Source organism: Microtus pennsylvanicus, chromosome 7 (genome assembly GCF_037038515.1).
Source record: "Microtus pennsylvanicus isolate mMicPen1 chromosome 7, mMicPen1.hap1, whole genome shotgun sequence".
In the NCBI taxonomy this organism is placed as follows: Eukaryota; Metazoa; Chordata; class Mammalia; order Rodentia; family Cricetidae; genus Microtus; species Microtus pennsylvanicus.
Window position 1 is genome coordinate 84,488,045 of NC_134585.1, and position 15,868 is coordinate 84,503,912.

A 15,868-nucleotide genomic window follows, 5' to 3' on the forward strand; every position below is an offset into this window, starting at 1 on the left:
GAGTATCTTGCTCAGTGCTGGTCTGTCTCACTTGGCAACCGGCCCTGGCTTTGGTCTCTAGTACCACATAAAGTCCCAGCGTGGTGGGTGGCACACTGCCTGGGAGCCGAGCACAAGGGAGACGCGTAGGAGGAGCACAAAGGTTGCCTAGTAACTTCAACGCCAGCCTGAACTACAGAAGTTCCTTATTCAAAACAGGAACCAACCTCCCTCACACGGAAAAAAATAAAAAGCCCAATTTAAAAATAAAAAGACTACGGCAAGTCCTGTGTCTCCCCTCGGTAGTTCAGCAAACCAAACTTGCAAAGTGGCGAACTTGCCAGTGTTCTTTCTTATATGGGAAAGGAGAAGAAAACAGTAATTAGACCAAGGATGAAGCTAGCCCCCAAGGTCCCTTCCCTTGTTTGGCCAATCCCTCCTCCTAAGGCTGATTACCAAGGTCCAGCTATCAAAGAATTGAAGTGCAGCAAAGACTCCCTTGGCTCACCTAATTAGCATGCCCCGTTAACGTCAAACACCTTATCCTAACACAGGATTTTACCTTTACAAAATGCCATTGGCCTATGTGCCATAGCTGTCTCCTCTCTATCCAGAGGCAGTCTTCTGTCCTCTGGAACAAACACCCTTGCTTCCGTTTCCTTGTTTCTGTCCCCTTCTCCCTTTTCCTCTATCTCCAGTCTTTGTCTCTTATTCCCCATCCTCTGTCCCTCTGTATAATGTGGCTGGAGGTGGCTATGTGGTGTCTCCTGACTCCACCTTCTTTCTCCCAGAATTCAGTTTAGTTTTCCCCACCTACCTCTGTTCCATGCCAGGCCAAGACAGATTCTTTATTAACCAATGGTATTCACAGCATACAGTGGGGATTCCCATATCAAGGTAGATCTAAGTGTCCCCTTTTGAGCCCTCCTTGTTACCTAGCTTGTCTGGGTTTGTGGATTATCCTTTACAGATAATGCCCAATTGTGAGTATAGTTTTTCTTTCTGTATTTTGCCTGAAATCTTCTTATGTCATTGTTTTTAACAGCTGAGTAACTGAGTAATTCCATTGTGTAGATGTACCACATTTTCTTTAGTTGAGGGACATCTAGGTTGTTTCAAGTTTCTGGCTGTCCATCAAAGACTCTAAGATCCCATTTTACATTATCAGAATGGACAAGATCAAAACCACAAATGACAGCTCATGCTGGAGAAGATGTGGAGCAAGGGGAACACTCCTCCCTTGATGGTGGGAGTGCAAACTTGTACAGTCACTTTGTAAATCAGTATGGTGGCTTCTCAGAAAATTGGGAATTGGTCTACCTCAAGCCCCAGCTATACCACTCTTGGTATATACCCAAAGGATGCTCTATGATACCACAAGGACACCTGCTCAACTACATTTATAGCAGTTTTATTTGTAATAGCTATGAAAGACTTTCTTAAAAAGCAATGAAAGAGCATGTCACAGCATGCCTTGTGAGGTCGTGGGAATGCTTAGGCAGGGGAGACTGAGGAATTAACGACCCAGCCCTCCTGAAGGCAAAGTCTGCATAATTTTACAGGGTGAGGAAATATCAGAGCCATTAGGAACGTGTTATCTCTGTCTGTAGTCCCCACAAACAGGGGCTGGAGGACCAGAGGGGCTGATGATATTGAGGGAACTAGGAATAAGAGAAGCCATGTTTAAACCCTAGCTCAGTGGGCCAGATAGAACTATTGAGAGGAGTTAAGGAAAAGGCTGGTCCAGCGTGGAGCTGCAGAGAATAGGAAAGGCTTTCGTGGATGGCAGTGTCTTAGAGCTGCATGTGAAGTCTCTGTAAACAGAGGGAGCAACCTAGGGAGACAGGAAATAGTACAGCAGGTCTGGATTCCTTAAAGACAAATGCTGCAAGATTTTGTGTCAAACTAAAATTTCTAAGGGCAAAGTTGACAGCCAATTGCATGCTTAGGGGCTTCTAGAAGGCTTTAAATCCTGAGGAGCTCACATAATAGAACACCACAAGCGAACAGGGCCAATGGATGGACCCTTTTCCATGTTCTGTTAGACCTTGTTTGTGCCCCGCCCTGCTGTAGCATCTTCTTAGTTGTGAACCTCTGGGGTCATGTGACACTTGCCAAGAAAAGATGACAACAGACTTTCAGACTTGCGATCTTTGTAACCGTCCTATTTGCTATGGGATGATGATCTGGGGTGCTGCCTTGTCTAGCCCATCATCTGAAAAAGGTTTTGTTAAATGAGTGACACAGTGTTTGTAACCGTCCTATTTGCTATGGGATGATGATCTGGGGTGCTGCCTTGTCTAGCCCATCATCTGAAAAAGGTTTTGTTAAATGAGTGACACAGTGTTTGTAACCGTCCTATTTGCTATGGGATGATGATCTGGGGCGCTGCCTTGTCTAGCCCATCATCTGAAAAAGGTTTTGTTAAATGAATGACACAGTGTTAACTGGTGTTTTGCAAATTTGGAAAGCCATCGGAGGGACAAGATGGAACTTCCACCTACATTACAACCCTACTGGTTCCCTAACAGGTGGAAAAGGACACCCCCAGAAGCCATAAGGTTATAGAATGAAAACCCCAGTGCCAGGGGTGGGCTACCTCCTTGTGAACTGTTGGCCAGGAAAGCCCTCTAAGCCTCACAAAACATAAAGCTATTGTCAAAGCTAGACAGTAAGACCCTGTTCCTGGAGAAATGCATGTGCGTGCTGTGACTGCGAGACATGGAGAAACGAGGCTGGGACTGAACTGGAAACAGTTTTCCCAGGGCCAGAGGGGCCATGCAGCTTGCTGGAGACTGACAGCCTGCTCTGGTTAAGGCCTGCTCCACAAGATGGAGTTCCCGCAGCACTGTAAGCCAGAACAGAAACTTGTGGCTGGGGAGGTCATAGGCGGTATTCACACTTTGGTCTGTCATGGGCTCCCTATCTGGGGTCAGTAAACGTGTGCTGTGTTTTCCCGGGAAAAGTTGTCACACAGCAAAGCTTTATATTAATTTGTGCTATGGAAAGACTAGAGATTTCCTTAAGAACTTTATTCTTTGCAATATATAAAAATAAATAAAATAATTCCAACTTTTGGGAGTATCACAAATACAAGAAGAAGATACTGCTATCACCACTCTAAATGACTGGAATGAATTTGTTTCTTGTTCCTCCATCTTCTCATTATAATGGCAAAGTGAGGATTAGACTGTCAGGTCAGGGTAGACACACGAAGAAGGCCACTCTGAAGGACGCTGTGGGTGGGCTGGCCGGCTACTGCATTTTGCACTCAGGTCCATCTTTCCCCAAGGAGGGCTGACGGAGGTCTGCCGTGGGATCCACATTCTCTACTTCTGCAGCTGGTTCCTCTGACAAAGGAAATAAAAACAAATTAGCCCTATGTGAATTCACCTGGTGCCCTCAGAGGCCAAGAGTATCAGATACCCTGGCTCAGAGATCCACAGTAGTGAGTTGCCATCAGGGTGTGGGAATGGAACCCTGGTCTTCTTGCAAGAGCAGCAAGTGTTCATAACTGTTGAACTATCTCTTAAATTCTGAGTTAGAGTTCCTAAAAAATACTATATTGTTTGGTAGCTATCCCAGCAATTGGGAGGCAGAACTGCTGCAAATTCAAGACTAGCCTGGGTTACAAAGTAAAACTGTCTAGAAACAAAAAACCCCAAACCAAATACCAACTCTCAACAACAAAACAAACAACAACAAAGTGTCACAGCATGTGCTGCTAGGTGTAGTGGAAATCTCCCTCCATCCATCCCACCCCTTGTCCGCTGTGGACAGACACTACCTGCCCATCAGCGTCACCCCAGTGGGTGGATGGACTGTCACACCATGGTGGAGCTTATGACTAGCACTAGCGATGTTGGTAGTGTGAACATGTGAACATGGAGGTATAAATCCCTTTAAGTGAAAAGGGAAAATTTTACTGTAATCTCTATGAACATCAAACAAACAAACAAAAACAAAACAACAAAAACCCCTCCCAGTAAACAGTATTTTATGTTATTCAGGATTTTAGAGTCCTGGAGGTCCTGGAATGAATCTCTCACAGATAAACGTGGACTACAAAAATATGCACAGAACATTTAGCTGTCTGGCTCTGAGCACAGACTTGAGTGGGTGGAGTCAGATGTGGTGCTTTTGTAATTGTGACGATGAGGCAGCAAGAGGCAGGGAACACAGTGAACGGCAAGTCTGGAAAACACCATGTAACCGTGAAGTAACCAAGACAACAGGAACATGAGTTCTGACGGAACTGACGGTGCACACAAATCCCACCCGTTGTCCCCAGGGATACCCAGCAGCCTGTGCATTACCTACCTGGGCACAGTCCTAAACTGGAGTTATCAAAATAGCGAATCGGAGGAGGTGCTGGTAGAGACTTTGACCGGTTATCAAAAAACCAAGATTTTGGTGAGTCTTTTGGTACAGAGTCCTGGAAGTTCCGTTCCCTGCACTGAGAAGGTGTGTTCTGTCTCCTTTTAGACTCTGTCCCAGACACTTTTGGGGACTTTGGCAAGGTCTCATGAGCTGCTTCTCTGTAGGTGTCTCTTGCAAGGGTCCTTTCCTTCCAGGCTTTAAGCTCCTTGGAGAGCTGAGATTTAGCACTTAAATGGAAGCAGAAAGACAGGACAATTCAATTCTTCTTCATTTTGGTTTTTTGAGACAGAGTTTCTCTGTGTAACAGCCCTGGCTGTCCTGGATCTAGCTCTTACAGACCAGGCTGGCCTCAGACTCACAGAGATCTATCTGCCTGTCTCTGCTTCCCGGAGTGCTGGGATTAAAGGCGTGTGCTACCATTGTTTGGCTGACAACTCAATTCTTAAGTGTGGAAATAGAAAAAACCTAAAAAGAACCCTACCCTACTAAACTCTCTACCATGAAATGTGCCTTGTTCCATCTGCTCTTTAATCTCACCCTAATGCTTTCTGTCTGGACACTTCCATGGTTCAGAAGTGAAAAGGTGCTACATAAATTGAATAATTAAAGTAAAATTGGTTTGTTCTTTTTTTTTTTTTGACAGGGTTTCTGTTTCCCTGGCTATTCTGGAACTCACTCTGTAGACCAGGCTGGCCTAGAACTCAGTGATTGGCTTGCCTCTGCCTCCCGAGTGCTGGGATTAAGTGCATGTGTCACCACTGCCCAGTAAAAATTTTTTTAAATGTTTATTTATTTATTATGCACACAGTATTCTGTGTTTATCCCTGCACGCCAGAAGAGGGCACCAGACCCTATTACAGATGGTTGTGAGCCACCAGGTGGTTGCTGGGAATTGAACTCAGAACCTTTGGAAGAGCACACAATGCTCTTAACCTCTGAGCCATCTCTCCAGCCCCCAGTAAAAAATTTTGATTATGAAGTTTTGAGAAAAAATTTTTTTTTTTTAAATTCAAAGCTTAACTTCAGTTTTTTTGAATGAATCCATACCATCCAGAGTGGTTTATGTGCTGCTGTAATTAGGTTGATGGAATGTTTATTGAACCTTTACACAGTATATTTTCATCTATCCTATTTTCTCTTTTCCGGTTGCTACTTCTCTACCTCCCTGAATCAACACACGACTGGATTCCACCTTCAAAATATAATTTAAATAACCCACAGCTGCCTTTTTTTTTTTTTTTGCTGAGTCAGGGTCTCAGTAGGTTCTAATGGCCTTGGCCTTGTGAGTTTCCTATCTTTGCCTCTTGAGTTCTGGGACTGTAGTCATACAGTGTTTGGCCCTTTGTTTTTGCTTCATGTTACTCTATATAAAAGATTATTTAGCTGTTAAACCATTTGCCCTGGATATTTTACTCATTTCTGCGGTGCTGGGGATGGAAGCCAGGCCTTGTGCTTGCTGGGTGAGCATCCCGCCATTGAGCTAGCCCTTTAGACTTAATGTGTGGTTTTCTTCTTCTGGGCCACTAGGAGAGTGTTCGGTACAAAACTCTACTCTTGTATGGTAGAAGAAGCCAACGAATGCAACGCTTTACATTTGTCTGTAAATGGGGACAACAATGGACTCGGGGGTCCTCTGTGGGCCACAGCTTCACTGACTGCGACAGATGTTTTCTCAGCGTTCTTCATTTCCTGGTTCTTGACCTAGTTAAAAATAGTTCAGAACAGCTGGGAAGATGGCTTAGTGGGTAATGTACTTAAGTTTAATTCCTAGAATCTGAGTAAAAAAAACCAGCTGGCTGCACAGTACAAATCTGAATGTGTGCTGGGGAGGTGGAGGCACGAAGTTCCCTGGGGTGAGCTGGTCAGCCAGGTCTCAAACACGCCAGAGAAGTACCCGAGCGAGACACTCACACTGACCTCTGGCCCCACATGCACAAGTGTGCACAGTTAATGAATAGTACAAGTGAAATGGAGCCAGTATATTCCCATTTAATTTTCTTTTTCCCTTGACAGGGTTTCTCTGTGTAGCCCTGGCTGTCCTGGAACTCGCTCTGCGGACCAGGCTGACCTCAAACTCAGAGATCTGCTTGTCCCTGCCTCCTGAGTGTTGGAATTAAAGGCATATGCCATCACTGCCTGGCTATTCCCATTTCTTTTAACATAAGCATTTATTACACAATCTCTAAAAATTGCCATCTCTCAAATTAGTGGAAGGTTGACAACTGTAGAAAATATATGCATTAGCAGGATATGTCATGCAAACAAAACTTGTCTTTTTTGTTTGTTTGGCTTCTTTTTGTTCATTTGTTTTGAGACAGGCTCTCTCTACTAGGTAGCCCTGGCTGTCCAGGAACTTACTATGTAAACCAGGCTGGCTTTGAACTCAAATCTGTCTGCCTCTGCTTCCAGAGTGTTGGGATTAAAGGCACGCACCACCACACCTGGGCTTAGAACTTACCTTAATAATTGATTCTTTTGCTTTATTAGCTGTTCATTTTGCTGCTTTAGCTTAGAAATTTCATTTTCCATCCTTACATATTCACTTTTCAGAATAAGAGCTTTTGTGTTTTGTACAATCCCACTGCCACCTCCACAGGTTAAGGGTTTACTGGAAAGCTGAGAGCTCGGCTCTGATATAACTGAAAGAGACAAACACACACAGGTTGATACTCTTTCTTGTAAGAAAACAAAAAATAGTAGGTGTTTCTGTGTTGCCCAGGCTGGCCTTGAACTGGTACCGATCCTCCTGAACGCTGGAATTAGGCCCTGTGCTGCCATGTCTAGCCAGGCAGATAATCCTCATTATCTCTGATGTTCAAAAAGAAATATTAAAACTGCAACAAGCCACTAAAAAACCATTTCCTGGACATTACCTCTGATTTTCTGTTTCCCCCAGTCTACCTGATCACCATTCCTCCTTTCCCTACGGTCCGCCCCTGCTGGTTATATCACTGCACCCTCCACCCCAACTGGGCAACAGCAGCCTTTTACAGTCGGAGCCATTCTGAGTTGGTTCACGTTCTGGTCACCTGCTACCTTGCTGCAGGTCAGGCAGAGACTGCCCCAAAGTCACTCAGTACATTGCAAGTTCTCCACATCTTAACTAAATACTCCTTCAGATATGAGTAGAATGACAATATTGTGAACAAAACTGTATAAAAATGGAGGTATTATTTATCCGAACAATTCATTAGGTTACCAAAGTTCATTAAAGAGATAGAGAGGATATCTTAGGAGATTAGTGATGTACATTTTTATCTTTCGGGTGCAATACAGGCAGACATTTCTGAAAATCAGAACTGCTCCAGTATCCCAGCCATGAGCATCTCATTAGATGCAGGAAAGGCCCTTGATGAAATTCAGCCTTCCTTCATGATAAGTGTCATGTTGTATCATGAACAAGATAAGGATGTCCACTCTCTCCCCTCCTGTTCAATATAGTGTTACAGGTCTTACTGAGAGGGACAAGACAACTGAAGGAGACCAAGGGGATATAAATAGGAAAGGAAAAAGTCCAAGTATCCTTATTTGCAGATGATATGATTTTATTTATAAAAGACCCTAAAGAGCCACTAGGAAATTTCTACAGTTGACAAATACTTCAGCAAAGTAGCAGGATATAAAACCAACAAACAAAAATCAGTAAACTTTCTAAAAAAAAAAAAAAAAAAAGCCTTAGAATACCCTAATCAAACAAGTGAAAGACTTATATAATAAAAATTTTAAGACATTAAAGCTAGGCACTGAAGATGACATCAGAAGATGGAAACATCTCCCGTACTCATGAATTAGTAGGATTAATATTGTGAAGAAGGCCATCCTACCAAAAAATGCAATCCCCATCAAAATCCCAATACAATTCTTCGTAGAAATTGAAAAAAATAATCTTAAATGTCATATGGAAACACAAAAAATCTGAGATAGCTAAACCAATCCTGAATAATGAAGGAACTGAGTTATCAACATTCCCAGATTTCAAATTATAGCACAGGGCTAAATATACAGTAATAAAAATGGGATGGTATTGGTATAAAATCAGACACGATCATCAATGGAAAAGAATTGAAGACGCAGATATAAGTCCACAAACCTATGGATAGTAATACTCAGTCAACATTCTTCCTGCTGCGAGGAGCACACGGGAAGAAATTCGATCCTTCAGTCTCTAAACCATGTCTGTGGCAAATTTTGGTTTTCATGTAATTATGTATATTATCAGTCTTATGAGCAGACAGGCTAACGTTTACTCACTGTTATTATGTAGCCATTTTAATTTCTTAGTTGTATGCATATAGCTATTACCTGATTGGATGTATTTGATTTTAATTGGGAAGTAAGTTTTCCCTTGATAGTTAAGTCATTCTCACACTAGTCAACACTTCAGTAATATGTAAAAACGTTAATTATGTGAGAGGGAAACTCACCCTCAAGAGTCTACAGTGGATAAGCTCTTGGTACTGTAATACTAGGAGTAACATGACTGACGGAACGGTGGACCAGTGCAGGCTTAGTACTGGACGTCATGTGAACAGCTGGAGTCCTCAAAGCCTGTATGCGCCTTGAGGAGTTAAATGGAAAGGCCTTAAGATGTATGTGCTCTTGCTAAGCTCACAGGCCTCACAGAATGAAGTGGCAATCATGGAGCCTGTGCTCATGGGATCTGTGCTTGGTTCTCTGCATATATGTTACAGTTGTTAGTTCTGTGGGTTTTTTTTCTCTTAAGTAGTCACTTTTATTTTGATAGGATCACCTAACACTGTTCTCTTAGAAATTTCCAACACACAATAGTGTTGTTAACTACAGCTCTCATAATGCTCACTAGATTTCCTCACACAGAGCTGCAACTCTCCACCTTTTGGCCTGGTTTCTAGTAGCTGTCACCCCACTTTCTGTGTCTGTATATTCAACTCTTTCTGCATACATAAGCAAGACTTATGATGCCTTTCTGGGTCCAGTTTACTGAATTTAGTATGATGTCCTTCAGTTTGTATAAAAATTATTTATTTTATACCCCAACTGTAGTTTCCCTCCCCCACTTCCCCTCTGAGACTCCAGTCCTCCTTCGATCCACTCGGTTCTTTCCAGAAAGGGACAGGCCTCCCATGGCATAGCAAGCTGAGGTAGGACTAAGTAAATCTCCTTGTGTCAAGGCTGAGCAAGGCAAGGAATGAGAAATAGGTTCCCAAGAGTCAGCCAAAGACCAGAGACCGCCCTGCTCCTACTGTTAGGAGTCCCACAAAGAGCTTGGTGTTCCTTGGGGACTCCTAAGGTGGGACTGGGAGTGTCTCTGACTCTTTCTCTTGGGCCTCTTTTCCTCCTACTGGGTTGACTAGTCCAGCCTTGATAGGAGGGTGTGTACCTAATCTTATGGTGACTTTTTATGCCATGTTCAGTTGATATCCTTGGGAGGCTGCTCGCTTTTGAAGGAAGAGGAGGAGTGGATCTGGGGGAGAGAGGTAGTAGTGGTAGGGAACTCGAAGGGATGGAGGGAGAGGAAACTGCAGTTGGAATATATTTTATGAGACAACAACAACAAAAAATCTGTTTTTTTCAACTTACTTGAGGTATCCTGGGCCTGTTGGTTTCTTCTGAGGTTTTCTCTCAGCAGCTTTATTACTTCTTTCTGATGGTCAACAGTGGCTTTTGTAGAAAGGATTCTAACAAGAATAAAATAGAGAAAATATATAAGGGTCCAAGTGATTTTATAGAAGACTTTCTGATTTGATATGCCACATTGACGTAACACTCTTACACAGGGGCGGAGGCAGGTCAGCCTCTGGAATATAGCTCAGCTCTCATGGCTACACCCAACTATTCTGTTCAGTTATAGGAACAGTCCAGCTTTACTACTGAGAAACTAAGTCATTTCAAACTTTTAGAAACATAATAGGCATCAGTTATATACTGAACAAAATTATTTTTGGACACTATGAGCTCTCACCATGGGGTGACATTAACAGAAACTCACCAGGGAGTGAAACGGAACAGAACAACAACAAAATCAGAACACCAATTCCCATCCTGCCAGGACAGCGAATCCTCACTGCAGATGATATCAGCAGAAGCGGAAGGTCAAACTCTGCACTGCTCCCCAGGAGCAGCCAGCAATTCAAGAATTCAAAAATAGTAAACTATAAGCCTGTCTTAAAACTTATACTGTTCTTGAGCTGGAGAGATGGCTCAGAGGTTAAGAGCACTGGCTGTTCTTTCAGAGTTTAATTCCCAGCAACCACTTGGTGGCTCACAACCATCTGTAATAAGATCTGGTGCCCTCTTCAGGCCTGCACGCATACATGGAGGCAGAACACTGCATACATAACATATAAATAAATCTTTTAAAAAATTACACTCTTCTTAAAAACTGTGAAAAGAGTGCTGAGCATTGTGGCATAGACCTTCAGTCCCACTAAACAAGTGGTTTGAGGCCAGCCAGCCTTGTTTATAAAATGAGTTCTAGGACAGCCAGGGATACACAAAGAAACCCTGTCTCAAAAAACCAAAAACTATGAAAATATATGCTGACTGTATATTACAGGTATGCTATTATGTGTAACAGGACACACAGTTAAGTTGGGAGAAAGATATGCTGTACTGTCCTAAATACTAAAAGAAAACACTTGTGCACACTCAGAAAAGCAAAGGCTTTTCAATATTCCTTCTGCAGGATGACCTTTAAGTTTTTATTCAGCTATCAATCGAGGCAGAATCATCAAAGACACCCGGCTAAACGAGTGGAATCATGCTTGGTTTCTTCAGCACTGGGGACTGAAACAAGGACCTTGTGTGTGTTAGGCAAGAACCTTACCACCAGTTACACCACAGCCAGAACTGTGCCTAACTGTTTAACAGTTTGCGTATGCAATTACAATTTAATGAGCTTAAAACCTATGGGTGCTTACACATTTTTTAAATATAAAAATATTTTTACAAATTACTTTCTAAAAAGAAATGCAAGGATATTTGTGGAGTTATAAAGAAGTGCTACGTGACTAAAGCCACGTTCAACAAAGACAGACATACTCCTTCTCAAATTCCTTGGCATTTTCCTTCTTTTCTAGGTCAATTTTCACCAGCTGCATTTTGAGATCCTCAATTTCCTCCTTATAAGGCACAGCTCCTAAAGCAACTTTGTCCTGTCACAGAAGAAAAATAAAGAAAAACAATGATTAGTTCTGTTTTTGCCAGCTCTAAAGTGTTTGGTTGCCTTTCATGAAAGATAATGAAGGCACATCCCTATGTCTGACATGAAGTTTATCTGAAACTATATATAAGCAAATACTGTTTCTTTCTTCAAGAAAATATTCTTCCCAATGAACAATGTGACATAGTTTAGCAGATGAAACAGAAGAGTTGCAAGAAATGAGATGGGGGCTGGCGCAAGGGCTCAGGGGTTAAAAGCCCAGCTGTCCTTGAGAAGGACCCTGGCTTAACCTCCAGCACCCTCGGAACAGCTCACAACTGTAACTCCAGCACCAGGCAAGTGTATGGTACAGACACACATGCAGGAAAAACACTCATACACATAAGAGACAGAATGAAACAAGTGGACCAAGGAACACCGGGCAGAGGAAGGCAGAGCGGCAGTGCGTGCACAGCAGACGGAAGCCCGAGCCACAGAACTCCCGGTGTTTTCTGTCAGGACAGTCAGTGAAACAAAGATATTTACTTTGACTTGGAGTACATATAACCTTACATGTCTGCAAAGGTATGTATCTTTTTAAAAAATCGTGACCATACTTGAATGTTTTCTCTATTTCCTTCTTTGTGGGGTGACACACATGTGCCATGGCTTGCAGGTGCAGGCCACAGGACAACCTGCAAAGTCCGTTCTCTCCTTCCACCCTGCGGATTCTGGGGATCAGACTCTGGCAGGCATCCTTACCAACTGAGCCACTTTGCAGGCTCTTCTATTTTCAGAGTTTCATTTAGGTTTACAGAAAAACTGAAAGCACGGAAAACTCACAGGCCTTGTCCCTTTTCTTCTTACTTAGTACTAAACGATGCAATAAATAGGACAGCACATTTTCTACAAGTGAACTAATATTGAATCTTATTTAATTTTTGAGATAGGGCTTCACTGTGTAGCCCTGGAGGTCCTGGAACTTACTATTTAGATCAATATGGCTTCGCTACAGAGATCTGCATGTCTCTGAGCACTGGCACTCAAGGTTCGCACCACCACCCCTGCCCTGACACTAATGCTTTTATGTCCTTTAGATTACCCATGTTGTACTTTTTTCCTCTCTCCTTCCCCATTCCTGGCAAACTCTAATCATTTTACGGTTCCCTAGTTTTGTCTTCCCCGGAGTACATATCTGAAGTCTTTCTAGAAGGAGGGCCTTTCTAAGATGGCTTTCACTTAGCCGTTGTGTCTTTCCATGACTCGCTTCGTCTCCCCCATCACCCTCCAGCTTTTTAAAAACAGAGTCTTTCATATTCTTGACGCACTTCAGTCCCACGTTTATTTGTGGGTGGCTACTGTGAGCTTGGTTATATAGGAAGGCAGTTGATTTGTGCTAATTCTGTATCCCATGACTTTACCAAAGGTGTCTATAAGTTCTGAGATTTTATGGAGTCCTTGGGGTCTTTTGTGTATAGAATCACATCATCACATGAGGGATACTTAGTGACTTCTTTTCCTATTCATATCCCCTTTCTTTCCTTCTTATTACTTTAGCTATACTGAATAACAGTGGAGAGAGAAGATACCTGTCTCTGATCTTAGTGGGAATGGCTGGAGCGTTTTTCCTTCAAGTATGATATTGGCTATAGGTTTGCCATGTCTAGTCTTTTATTAATCGTGATATGTTCCTTCTGTCCCAGGGTGATCTAGGACTTGCTATGTAGCTGAAGACGATTTTGAACTCCCGAATCCCATCTCCTTTTCCATGTGCTAGGATTACAGGCTTGTGACACCAATGCTAGGGATGGAACCCAGGGCTTCCAGCTAGCCAGGAAGGCCCACTATCATCCTTAGCCCTCTCATTACTTTTTAATAGTAATAGTCTATCCTCACTGTACAGACACACCAGAATGCGCCCATGGATCTTCTTTTGAGAGTGTGCAGTTCATTCTAAGTTTTGCTCATTTCGTATCAAATTGTTTGATTTCCTTCCTCCTTCTTCTTGTATTTCGGGATTTGATCAGATAAAATATAGTTTTTCCCGTCCATCTTCCTCCGGCCAGAGTCTTTGGAGAGCAGAACTTGTGAACAGTAATAGAGTCTCATTCTATGTAGCGTCACTGCCTAGACTAAGGTGACACGTGCTTTCTCCTGGGTTATTTTCATTATTCTGTTATAATGTGCGCTGTCACTCCTGGCTTATGAAATGTCCGGGTGTCCAGTATTGGTATTTGGTGGATCATCCTCTCCACTGAGGATGTCCTTTTCTCAAACATCACATGGCTGCTTTTGAGTGTGTCTGTTTTTAGGCTCTCTCTTCTATCTCACTGATCTGTTTGACTATATACTGTTTTAAAAGTTCAAACAAACCAATAAGAAAATTTCAATATATGCCAAAAGTGTAGAAATTTCAGATGGTCTTTAGCTATGATACAAAGACAGTATATAAACAATTCTTGCCTCAGGGAAATGAAAATTGGAAAAGCTGATTCAGAATGAGCAACAGAACTCTGTGTGGCAAATACCCCACCTGTGGTCACAGTCATGCCCACGAGCCTACCAGCCTCCAAGTGTTCCGTGTTAGTAATTGAAGCCTCAAGTAGAAGTTCCTAGCTAATGAGTCTTGTCGATTCTGGGGCTGGAGAGATAGCTCAGGGGTTAAAGGCTAGGCTCATGACCAAAATATAAGATTCGGTGATTCTGTTAACTATTCTTACACTAGAAAAACAGCCCTCTGTGCTTCGGACCTGAACCACACTAGATTTAGAAATTAATAATGGAAGGGGCCGGGAGGCGGCTCAGCAGTTAAGGGCACATCTGCTCTTCCCGACACTCACAGGCTCCTGTACCTCCTGCTCCAGGGGATCAGTGGCTCTGGCCACCTAAGGCACCTGGCATTAGCCCCCCCTCCCCACCAGCTAAAAATATTAAACAGCTAAAAAAAGAGAAATGAGGAAATGACTCCGGAACAATCTCTACAGCTTCATTTCAGCTCTGACTGGGACATGGTGAGCTTCTTGTTTTACGGCCCATTTTCAATCATAATTCATTCTTTCCACACGCTCTTACTTTTGGTTAAGGCTCAATCATTTTACTTTAGTTTTTGTGATCTTCATAATCTCTGAAAAGGCAGCTGCTTAGGATGGCTATAAAGGTCCAGTATAGTTCAGATTTTAAACACATTCATTTCTATCTGATCTGAGCAATTTGTAATGATATAAGAGGAAATTTCCACGATTTTATTCAAATTATGTTCTTTCTTTTTCAGTTAATGTTCTATTACCTTAGATGAATGTATGCAGAGGATAAAATTAATACCCTTAAAAATAGAAGTAAGAACTTTTGGAGACTACAGAATTAAAAATATGATTCAAAGCAACAATTTTAAAAAGTAAAACTATGAAAAAAGTTTATGGATCTCTCTTCAGGGTGGAACAAAACCATATCCTGGTACATCACCCAGGCTAATTCTGCTGGCTTGAAGTATCCCTGTTGCCTGAGGCAGTCTAAACCAAGTTTTGACAAAATGTGTGGCTTATTCTACTTTGAAATTCTTTTTTCCAGTATATTAAAAATAATCAGGACTTTACATGCAAATACACCACCACATTTCATTTTGCCACTTCCTTTTGAAGTCTGAGCTCTTACAGCGGTGTTGTGGTGAGGCTGTGATAAGAGGGGAAATAGAGCATCCGAATATTTGCTAAGCCCAACAGGCTGAACGTTTGTATTTACGAACCTGGCCTGACCTACCTGAAGCATCTGTAGTGCGGCTTTTGTGTGTTCAAGGCATTTTTTTGACTCATGAACTTCGCTCTGGAGTTTTGCTACCAAGTCCTTAGACATTGCTAGTTCGTTCTGCATCTTTGCAATCTGACCCTCCTTATGAATGGCAGTTTCTTTAGCTTCTTGTAAAGAGGTTTCCAGCTCCTGAATTTTCTGTTAGAGAAAGCACAAATCCCCAGGGCAAAGCCACAGTATGTTACATGAGACAAAAATGATCATCTGTAGCTACGTATTGAGTTTTCACAGATTGAATCAACCAATAATGAGAGGTGAAAACGGCTTAATTTATCCAAGTACAAGTCCTTTTAGAAAAGGATACTTTACATATTAAAAGAATGCCAAAATTTCACATTATAACCTGTCAGCAAGTTCTTGCAAAAGAGAACACAGCAGTCACACGGCACACTAGCTAGCAAAGTTCTAAGCACATTTAGTAGTCGATCATCTTTTAAATAAAGGGCACTTGGACTTTCTAAAGTAATTTAAAGGTGAAATATATGAAAAAAAAAACCCTCAAAACCATAATGAAAATAAAACCTCCCCAGATCCTCACCAAGGACTAGAAAAACATTTTAGGTATCCCCTCACCCTTAGAAAACT

At 42.3% G+C, this 15,868-nt stretch overlaps 1 protein-coding gene across 1 annotated transcript in view; it reads right to left on the reverse strand.

The window, feature by feature from the left end:
* Nucleotides 1-3,004: 3,004 nt before the first annotated feature.
* Nucleotides 3,005-15,868, reverse strand: part of Cenpe (centromere protein E) — a 60,639-nt gene continuing 47,775 nt past the window's right edge. Inside the window, exons 42-47 of the mRNA XM_075981280.1 lie at nt 15,236-15,421; nt 11,380-11,492; nt 9,919-10,016; nt 6,818-6,998; nt 4,300-4,586; nt 3,005-3,329 (exon numbers count right to left, since the gene is read on the reverse strand). Coding sequence (XP_075837395.1) covers nt 3,235-3,329; nt 4,300-4,586; nt 6,818-6,998; nt 9,919-10,016; nt 11,380-11,492; nt 15,236-15,421 — 960 coding nt within the window. The 3' untranslated portion in view covers nt 3,005-3,234. The remainder of the gene's footprint in view (nt 3,330-4,299; nt 4,587-6,817; nt 6,999-9,918; nt 10,017-11,379; nt 11,493-15,235; nt 15,422-15,868) is intronic.